Source organism: Trachurus trachurus (genome assembly GCF_905171665.1).
Source record: "Trachurus trachurus genome assembly, chromosome: 1".
NCBI classification, from domain to species: Eukaryota; Metazoa; Chordata; class Actinopteri; order Carangiformes; family Carangidae; genus Trachurus; species Trachurus trachurus.
This window is the reverse complement of record NC_139891.1, coordinates 10990835-11001886: the sequence shown is the minus strand read 5'-3', so window position 1 is coordinate 11001886 and position 11052 is coordinate 10990835. Positions and strand designations below refer to the sequence as shown.

The following is an 11052-nucleotide window of genomic DNA, read 5'->3' as shown; positions in this document are numbered from 1 at the left end:
TGTCCGATTTCCTGCAACAAAAGTGTGTAGCGCCATTAGTGCGAGTAATTCCACACAGCAGGCCTCCAGTTGTGCATGTGATCAGATGAGAAGAAAACAACAAGCTTCACAATGGAAAACCTGAGCTAATGTCCTTGATCGTCCCACCTTGTTGTGGTTGTTTTCTGGGGCAATTACATTCTTTTGACGTTATGGGAGAGAAATGCCCGCAGATGGGATAAAATCCCTCGGCTCTGCTGCTCTGAGGAGTGTGTGTGTGTGTGTGTGTGTGTGTGTGTGTGTGTGTGTGTGTGTGTGTGTGTGTGTGTGTGTGTGTGTGTGTGTGTGTGTGTGTTTCTGCAGGCTCACACAGAATTTCAGGTGTGTTTAGCGTTACAGCAGCTCATGGTGAATACTGAAACGTGTGACAGTCCCTTAAGATTTCCTAAATGGGTCTGGAGGAGTGCTGGAAAGTTATTGCAAGGTCAGCGTTGAGTCACAGAGCTGATGGCAGCCCGCTGGGGAGCGCGGTGCAGTGCTGCTGGGATAGTTTGCTACTGTGTCATCGTTACATTAAGAGATGTCAAGGTTGAGTTTTCTAAGTGCTTCCACAAAGAATCCCCTATTCTCTCTGCGCTGGTCTGCACAAGTCATTTTGTGGACAACCACGCACCTATAGTAAAGTGTATTTTTACATGTACCCAGTGCCATATGCCTGACAACATGGAGGCTAACCTCACTGTTTTGGCCCACTCCACATTTCAGTCCAGTGCAGAAGTCAAACAAGCAAAGCCACACAGCAGGTCAGATATTGAAAATGGTGCACTTATAGAGTGAAAAGCAAAACAGAGAGAATTCTTGTCCTGTTTTAAACTTTGTCTTATATAAACGTAGCCGGGGCCGGGGTGATATCTGATAAAATAGATCAAAATTACATTATTGGCTTTTATAGCCCACTGAAAACATAGCCCAAAGGTATGCTATTTGGCAGAGAGCAGCTCGTAATATGTCTAAGAATTGTTACCATCTGGCTTGACTGCAGGGAATGCTACTCTCTTAAAAACCTCAAAGTCAAAATGATACAAGTAAAACGCAGCATTCATAAGCAGGTAGGCTTTTTATGGATGCCTGTCCGCATCGATTTGGCTCCACGGTGTCTTGAAGATAACTTGGGCTCTTTAGAAGTAATCTTTTTTCTTTCTAAAAGGTAGCTTTCACTAACTCACACTGACACTACGGCATCCAAATACAGCGTTATATGTGTTATATACGTTACATGTGTTAGCGTTGCTCTAAAAACAAAATTCCTTTTAGTTACCAACACGAGGTACAAAACAGGACTCTGGTATCAGTTTTAAATTTGTCTGGTTGGTTTCATCATTGCAGCCTCTCTGAAACACAAACACACAGTAAACACACAATCCCCCCTGTCAGACAAGAAAATGTTATCCCCTGACATTTTAACCCCTTTTCTTCTGAGCTACACCCTTCTAATCGCACTCCTGTACACAGTTTCAGCCTCCATTACCTTATTATGAGATTACAATGTCAATGTGCTCAGAATTGTGACAATTACAGTAAGTGGTGGAGTGATTTTCAGCATTAAATGGGGTCTTTGTGTACCATGTTGCTGTATATTTCCATGGCCTGTCATAGGCTGAAAGAGCACATTCTGGCAACAAGTCAAATACGTTCTTCTGCGTACAATTGGATAAGCAGGTATACAGATACATACACTGTGTGTATCGGAGCATGTGCCCATGTAAATGTAGAGTAACTTATTCATTCATATTAGCGAACACAGTGACAGGCTGCCGCCGAGCAGGGATCATCCCTGTGTGTGTGCATGCATGCGCATGAGCGTGTGTGTGTGTGTGTGAGCGCTGAGGCCTGTGGCATATGAAACATGAGTCCCTGTTTAGCAGTGTGAACCGTGGGGGAGAGGGAAGGAGGGGGCTGTTTTCTCAATGCCTCCTTGACCTGTCACTATTGATGATGTGTGTATGTGCGTGCGTGTCCATGTGTGTGTATGTGTGTGTGTGAGAATCCAGCAGACATCTACAGGGGGACAGCCACCGCCCCCCCCCACTCACTCACCCACCCACCCACCCTCCCCTGCTGCCGATATCCTCTCATGCCACCACCACCCCCCCCCACCCCCCTGCCCCCTCCCTCCCCACCTCTCTGCCTCCTCTCCTCCCCTCTCCTGGCGCCCTGGTATGAGAGAGAAAGCTGTTGTTAATAAAAAGTTTTCAAAGAATGGGATGAAAAGGGAGGTGAAATTGAGCGGCCCTGGCCATATTATTTCTTCTCCGTATGGGAGCTGGCCTCTCGCGGTCTCTCCGACGCTCTCGGACCAGGAGGGGGTCGCTGGCTCGGTGACCATTACTGCCCCGGGGCCAAAGCAAATGATTTGCCTCTCTGAGGCTTCAAAGGGGAGCAATTACACTTAAGTAACCAAATGAATAGATAGCCCAGCTTGGCAGCAGTTTGGGGGAAACAGTGGAGGCCTTTGAGGGAAGAGGCACCACACCTCAGAAGTAATATGTAACAGCTCGCATCACAGAGCAAAAAAAGAGAAGACGAAAATAAACAAGAGAGTATTCTGCCGCTGAGTTCAGAAGAGAAAAGGTGTTGAAACATGCCCAAACCAAAACAACAACATCATTTAGAGTGGTTTACCAATCCAGCCCATAGCTAACGTAACTGGGGCCTGATGGAAACACAGACTCAACCGCTGGCCATAGCATATCATATAAACACATCCTGTATACAACATTATACTGTGGTGAATCTGAAAGAAAACAGATAAGAAAATTGTGTTTTTTTAATTATTCTTCAAATGTGTTGTACTGTATTTCCACAGATTTGTTTTGTTTGTTGTTTATCTGAGACAAACCTCAGAAAAGACCCGGGTCTCTGCCAAAGCAACCCCACTTTTTTTTGTTTTTCCGTGATCCCCGTGTTTGTTTGTGGATATTGCAGCTTCTGTATACACACATCTCAAAGGGACAAATTATGTGAACATCTTGCATCCAAATGAGCTGAAACAAGATATAAATCACCCCGGTGCTGAGTTGAATTGCATGTGTAACACAATGAATAACATTAATTGCAATCTTGAGGACCATGAATTGCAGTCCTGTGAGTGGCACACATAAAGTCAGCCTCTCGCCGCTGATAAAAGACTTGAGAAAGGCCCTATTGAGTGAAGTGGAGACTGGGAGTTTGGTAGGGGAGCTCACCTGTGGAGAGGAGTCTATAGCTGCATAGAAGGCCCAACAGCTGCCAGGGTTGTAAGTCTAGGCACCTAGCAGAGCCGCAGAATGGGAAATGCAAGGCACTCTTTCAGTGCACTGCCACTTAGTAACAGAAGGCATGTGCCAAACTTGCAGAATGAGAATGAAAACTCCCCCTTAGGAGTTCACTAAATATCAGCAGCGACTCTCTTTTTATCTCCTCCCCTCTCCTGCCCCCTCCTCTCTTTCTCTTTTCTCCCTGTCCTTTAGTCTATTATAATTCCTCCATAAAAGAACAATGGTTGACTGAAAGACCCCCAAACCACAGAGATATACCAACAATCGGCAGGGAGAGGGAAAGAGGGGGCACTCGGCTGAAGTGTGGAAGCCATCAATTACTGAGGGCCTAAAGTTAACATCCCAGCAGGATATGTGCATTAGAATGCAGATATGGGCAGGCTATGGGCAGCAGATGCCTAGCGGAGCGGTCAAAAGAGCAGCTCCAGCTCCTGAGAGGACATATGCAATGTGGGAGACTCTCGCCTCTGCTGCCTCGCCTTGCAACCTACAGAAGAATAGAAAATTCAATTGAATGATGATTGTAGTAGCGGCTCAAAAGGTCCATTGTGTGGAACAAACTGGAATTATGGGTTTGAAATGTGACAAACAACTGACATCTCACATAATGGGTGCCAATACTCATGGCTGTGGTGCAGTCTCAATAAATCTCACACATCAGCAGTTGAGGTTGCCATGTCGCCGCTGCAACAAGTGTCCCCGTCGGCTCCAGTCGAGTTGAAAATGCACCGTGATTCCTCCGCATGCACTGCCCTAACAGGATTTTCCCCTCTCACCACACCTCTCTATTCTGGCCGCTCAGCAAGACTCAACCCTCTGGGCTTCCTTGCACTGCTAATTTACACTAGCCTGCAGGCTACCTTCACAGCCAGATCACTGCAATTGTATTTTCAGGCTCATTAAGCAATAGCACAAAAAAGGGGAGCTCTTACCCCCCATCTACTTTCCCGTCCACGCTCTGTTCAGCAGGAGAGAAGGGCGAGCACAGAGGAGATAAAAAAGCTCGGATAAAGAAATGGAGCAAAGTGCTAAATTACAGTTCTGGGGCTCTATCAGGTTGTCTGTGTGTGTACTACATCAGTTTGTTTGGGAACCGGTGGAGGAGAAGGAGGAGGGGGAGAGGGAGGAGGAGGAGGGGGAGCTCCTGCTCTCGATCTTCTGAGAACCAATCCGGCTGCTCGGTAGCAGCCCTATTCAGGATCAACCCATGCTTGTTTATTTGAAAGAGACCCCGCTTTTTTAACTTCCCACCCTCTCCATTGTTCAACTTCTCATGGGGAGGACTTTGAAATTGTAATCTCAGGACATTCAAACACGCACATTTGTTCTGACCTTTGATGCATGCAATAACATTATTACTATCAGACAAGCTCTGCCAATTTGGATCTGCGGTGCTTTTATCCACTTACCACGGATTTATATGATGAGGTAGATGTGGAAATGAGAGCTTGAACTAATAATTAGAGGAAGTTGTGGTCGGAGCAAATTAAAAAAAAGCAAGTTCTGTAACAAATGCCATGATTTAAATTTTATGAAAGAGCTGGTACAAAGAGCTTTATACCTGGAACCAATTCTCTAAAGAAAACAATGCTTACTGCGCCACACTGAGACCAGTGAGATCAAGATTTAATCTAGTAAGAAATGTATCATGTGGAGCTTGTGTTTATCATTATGGCACTTGTTTTCATTTTTTCCTGCAACAAAAATGTTGAACAAATTACATTTGATATATTTGATATTACATAATATTGCATATACACTGTTACTACATCTATCTTTCACTTAAAGAAATTTAACAATGTGAGCTCTGGGTATTTTCCCACATTCAACTATAAAGATCATCTAATTAAAATGGTGAAATGAGACAAAATAAGAAAATCCCTCTCAAAAATGTTTCTATTTTACCTCACATAGTTTAAATAACAGCTGATATAGATCTCATGTAATGAGTTTCATGTAATGAGTGTGAAATTGTTGCAATTTATACAATAGTTACTGGTTTGGCCTCGATTTGAAGCCAGCAGTAAAAGAGAAAATTGATGCTGCTGCCTTGTGATTCTTTTTTTTTTTTTTTTCCCCTATTCTCAAATACACTGCATCACAGTTTTGGCTGCTAAGAGCATATGAGATTGTGGTGACATTCTTTGGTTTGTGAATGAGACCACAGAGTAGCCACACAGAGTTCCTCATCTCCAGTCCTCAACCTAACTCGCCCACTCGCATTGTCTCTAGACTTTCCTCAAGAATGTGGATTTCTATGGCCGACAGCAAGCCAGACGAAATTGCCAACTGCATTGTCACCTCTTATGGTTTTTCTTCTGAACAATTTCTATTGGCAGCCGAGCTCAGGAGGAACCCTCGTGAGGAAAACATCTGCTTTTGAAGACACCAGAAAGAGGAACGGCGCTAAAGACGTTATTTTAAAGTGCAGCCATCAGTAGTAAACATTAATTTATGCTTGAGTTAAAAATGCAAATTCCACCACCACAGGCAAATGAAATAAACCTTGTTGTGTTTAGGTTTGAGTCAAAAACAGCAGCTATGACGCCACAGGACACTCCAACCTTTGATTGCTTTTTACAGTCCAAAAGAGAAGCCATGATGAAGGCAATTTGCTTCGTTCGCTTCAGCAAGGCAAGAATATTTCCCTCATTACCCGACATTCAAACACAGAGCACTCTGATGCCACAAGAGGAAGTGGCTTTGGCAGAAAATGTCAAACCAGCGTTTAAGTGCAGGACTGAAGCCAGTCTGATGTGGATTGGATCAACTTGTTAAGTCAAATGAAAGGTCAAAGATATTTTTCCACAGCACTGAGCAACCCAAAGAACTGCTATTTAAGCTGTTGTTAAATGAAGAGTGCCATGCTGGTCACCTTATGTGAGGAGAGCGAATGAGTCAAGGTGATGACAGAGACAAAATGAAAATAATACATAGTGAGACAGAAAGTTAGTTGCTTCTAAATTTTCCTGCCAAAATGTTAATGTTGTGAGCGACTTTACCACAGTGTTGGAGCCTCCTGCTGATTTCAGACAAAAAGAAGTGTTGCTGAGAATAGTACGCTCACTTGTCCCTATCTTTTCTGCACTCATGTCGCGTCAGCAAAGTGTCCATCTCGTTGAGGCCTGTAGCTACAGCTCTTTGTGTCACTGTCGACACATCTCACAGGGATTGGGTTCCCCAGCTCGCTCACTCTCCTAAATGATCTGTTTGTTTGTCAGAGGGCCTCACTACAGCGGGGAATTCGCATATTGTTGATGGAAGACGGACACCAGCTCACCTGGACTCCCACAAAGTCTGAGTCCATCTCTGCAGCTCCGGACTCATTCAGAGTCGGACCGGCTCATCTTCAGACCGGGGGAAGAAATGTGTGACATGAGAATCACCTTAAGAGCATACGAAACTGTTTTCTCACATAACTCGTTGTGTCGTCACTTGGCCCATGCACTTTATGAACTGCCTAAGTGGTTTCATCGATGCATGAGAGTAGAGTACTGGCCCCCGCACATACATGTGAAGAAGTTTTCATTTCTGGTGCCAGCTGAGGGGAAAGTGCTTCCCATGGCGCTCGCAGTGACCTTGAAGGACAGATCTGCTTTCAAACTCACTAACACCTTCTGACACAGTTCACTCGCCTGCATGCTGTTACAGAAATGTCTTTTGGGGTAGGGGAGAGGGGGGGCTGAAGCTAAATACACTGGACCAAACACCAGGGGAGGAGAGGTAACTGTACTTCTTGTGTAGACCCATCTCTGGGTGTACCTGTATCGGATGAATGTCTGTATGAGTGTGTGCACTCCACAGGGCCGACTCTCATCCCTTTTTTGCACGGCACTATGGAGATGAGATAGAGAGAAGGGGCACACCATCGCTGGGATTTTAAAACCCAAACCAGCTGGGTGACGAGAGGCCCCCGCTGTGTGAGAAGACATAGGGCTAGCTTTGTCATAAAGGAAATGAAGGAGCGGACCCAACATCAGGATTTACTCAAGCTGAATCATCAGCTGTGGATTGTGCCTCTCACTTGATGAGGGGTCTTTGCACCTGAGGGCTATCAAGAGGCCGACCGTCACTGAAGAATTTTATCAGTCAAACAAACTATTGTCTGTTTCTTCAGTTATTTGCTTGCATGACTGTCATATGCTGTGAGAAAGGGCTGTAAAAAAATCCCCAATTGCTCTTGATTATACTGACCAAGTCTGATCAGGTTAATTATTCATTGTCTCGTCCAATAAAGCGATTAAGCATGAAGAAGCCTAATAATAAAGTCATTTGGTGGCATTAAAGAAGTGGATCATGGGGTCTTGGAGTGACGCTAACACTGGATAGTGTTGATGACTGTGGAGCTCTCAGTGGGGTCTTGTGTTGGTTTGGACTTATGTCCAGGAGGTTGGACATGTTGAAAGGGAAGAATTTAGATTACGAATCATGAAGTATGAGGGAGTTTATGTCCTGGGGGGGAAATAATTAGCATTAGAAAACGAAGTGTGGAAAAGTGACTCAGTTATTTTTAGGTTATTTTTCTTTTCTCTTCTTGTCTTAGCTATTAGGTGCTTTATTTACAACACATGTCCGATCAGCTGCTAAAATATGATTATTAATTATAGATATGATATGATTAGTATTATTATTGTAGGCAGCAGGTAGCCTAACATATGAGTGTTAGGATTCATGCATGTCTAATAATTATGCAGTATTGCAATATGATAATGTAACACGTAGCCTAATATTTTACCTTATCAATATGAAACTCTGAATGCATCTCTATATCTGTGATAGATGGACACTCATTTGTTAGTAGTTGTCCTGGAGCTATAGTAATTAAAGGGAACATAGGTTACTCTGTGTAATTATAATTACACAGAGTAATCATGTGATGACAACACAGTATACTGTGTTGTCATCACATGATTCATTTAAAGAAAAATCACATTTACCCCCTCGACAGAATTATTTTCAGACTGCACGATAGCGTCAGAAATCAAATTATTGATCATATTTAGTTGCACGTGTCAAAATGTAATTTAACGCACTGTCTCCAAACTGTGGCCATAGACGTGAAACAGTTAACTGTCAGCGTCTGCTCCCTCGCAGCTCCATGCAGTGGACTATGAAATATTTGGAGGACAATTGGTTAAGTGGAGTTAACCGTTGCCTTTTCTCCCCGAGGTATCTTCCTTTTTGATCCCGCCGAGCCTGGCGCCGTGCAAAACACAACTTGTCTGGCTTATTAAATAGTATGACCTGGAGAAAGAAAACGCCTGTTGCTTCTCAACTGAGGCCATTGTGAAGCGAGAGGAGCTCATGACAGGCCTTAAATTGCAGTAATGCTGTGTGACCAACACTCACAGGCTACCTAACCAATTCCTACCCCGGCTGCACGTCTTTTCTGACTCCATGCCATTCTCTGTTAATTTATTTATTGAACTGGGGCAATTTCGTTTTATCTATCTTTAGGCTTATTTAGACATAGTTTGTTCATTTCCTCACGAATGTTATGCTTTTTTGTGATGTTTGATATTAACCTATATGTTTGAGTGTTTTCTCTTTGTCTTTTCTGATTTCTTTGATAAAGGTATCACTTTGATATTGACATGACTCTAGTTCCTGTTCAGCTTTACAGCAGGAGAGTAGGTCCGATAGAGCGTCCGGCTAATGGATGTAAATGGTCAAGAGAGTCCTCCCCACTGGTTAATTGCGCTAAAATTGGTCTAAGCTACTTTGTGAGAGCCATCAATAGCCCCGCACCACATGGGGTCTGTATGATTAACTTCTCCTTCCTTTCAAAGGCCTCTTGATGTTCCCTACAGAGGCAGCGAGCCAATCACGACCGCACTCGCAGACGTCACGAGGCCGACCTGACGAGCTGATTGGTGGGAGCGGGGAGGGGGGACAGCCCCTGTCCTTTTATAGACGACCCCGTCCAGCGCGTACGAGCTACTGGGCACAGCTGACAGCGCAGAGACGCATATTGGACACTGTACACCTCGGCTACTCCATTCCTCTGAACGGGCCACACGGAGGTGCATGGCCCCATCCCCTTGCGTCGCGATGAATCCTGTGCAGGGGTCGCCGTCCCAAGACGCCAAACAGCTTCATCAAAAAGAGGAGACGGACACGGAGGGAGAGGAGCTTCAGCCCAAAGACATGACCACAGAGAAAGGATACAAACTGCAGCGGAGCAGCCTCCCGTTTAGCGTTGAGTCGCTGATTTCCAAGAAGACCACCTGTCGGACTTCTTATTCCCCCTCAGACCTGGCTCTGGTCCTGCCCAAGCCCGTGGCGGGGCAGGGCGCGCAGTTCTCTCCAAGGACTTTTTACGCGGAGAGCAAGGCTTCCGCGGAGAGCTCGCAGGGGGTTTCCAGTAGTTCCAGCGAGGACAGCCCGCAGTTTTGTGACAAAGATCAGAGCACTTGGTTCCAGACGTCCTCCTTTTCTACTCCTCCTCGTAAGTCCGTCCCTCCGCTGTTACTCCGCTGAGGCTCCAAACAAGGACTCAGTGCGTTTATTCATCATTTATTATTGTCAATAGCAGAGCTGCAAGTATTGGCCATCTGTGTATTTGACTATAGTTACATCAAACTGTAAAGTCCCTGTTGTGTCACAGTGATGTTAATGTTGCCACATGATGCGCGTAATTTTCTGTCTTGCCTTTTGCTTTTTATGTCTCACAAAGTGCAAATAACAATATGAGACACTTCTGTGCCACTGTGCACGTGAATCACACATTTGACAGCTGCACTGGTTCTTTTTGCCAGGTTTTTTTTTTCTTGTATTCTTACCCTATATTATTCTTGATATTTTAAATAATTAAATACACGTGTTTGTGTTGATATGCAAGCAGATATTAAAATCTGATCATGGTATTGTTTTTTTTTTCTAAACGTTGAAACGACTGAGATAGTGATGCAGCTGCACACTGCAGCATTATCAATCAACAGATAAAGTGAAGCCTGTTTGCTGCAGCATCATGTTTGTCTTCCATATTTAAGGCTCTGCACGCTCACCTGTGATGATCAAACTTCACTTTAATCTCACCTCACCTGTCTCTCTTTGCTTTTTCTTTTCTTCCGACAGGCAGCTCCAGTCCAAATCAGTGTACTTTAAGGAAACACAAAAACAACAGGAAACCTCGCACTCCCTTCACTACCTCTCAGCTGCTGGCACTGGAGCGCAAGTTTCGCCAGAAGCAGTACCTCTCCATCGCCGAGAGAGCCGAGTTCTCCAACTCTCTCAACCTGACGGAGACTCAGGTCAAAATCTGGTTCCAAAACAGGAGGGCCAAAGCCAAGAGACTGCAGGAGGCCGAGCTGGAAAAGTATAAACTGGCCTCCAAGCCTGTCCTGCCCGCCTTCGCGCTGCCGTTCCCCATCGGAGCGCACATGGGCTCTCCAACGTGGGGCCCTTCAAACGCCTTCCCGAGGCCCAGTCTGCCGGTCCCAGGACTGTTCAGTGGACCTGTTACTTATGGGATGTACTATTTGTCTTAGTCCTATGTTAAATGCGTGCGTGTGTGTGTCTCTGTGTGTGTGTGTGTGTGTGTGAGTGAGTGAGAGAGAGATAAATATGATGTCTTCTCTTCTGATTGCAATACGCGAATGGGGATGGTTCGTCTTAAACACATTGGAAAATCATTTTTATATAATAAGATATTTTTTCTATAGTCTCCAGAATTCAAAATAATTAAAATTTGGGACACTTTTGAAACCAGTGTAATCGGACACGGTGCGTTCACTTACTATCCTCGTTTCTTCTT

At 44.7% G+C, this 11052-nt stretch overlaps 1 protein-coding gene across 1 annotated transcript; it reads left to right on the top strand.

Moving 5' to 3' along the window:
* Positions 1 to 9274: 9274 nt before the first annotated feature.
* On the top strand, positions 9275 to 10786 carry LOC310984148 (homeobox protein MSH-C-like; the record flags this gene model as incomplete). Its single annotated transcript, XM_083969283.1, has 2 exons — positions 9275 to 9744; positions 10374 to 10786. The coding sequence occupies exons 1-2, from the start codon at positions 9324 to 9326 to the stop codon at positions 10784 to 10786; spliced, it is 834 nt and encodes a 277-aa protein (XP_083825409.1). The 5' UTR covers positions 9275 to 9323.
* Between the last annotated feature and the right edge of the window lie 266 nt (positions 10787 to 11052).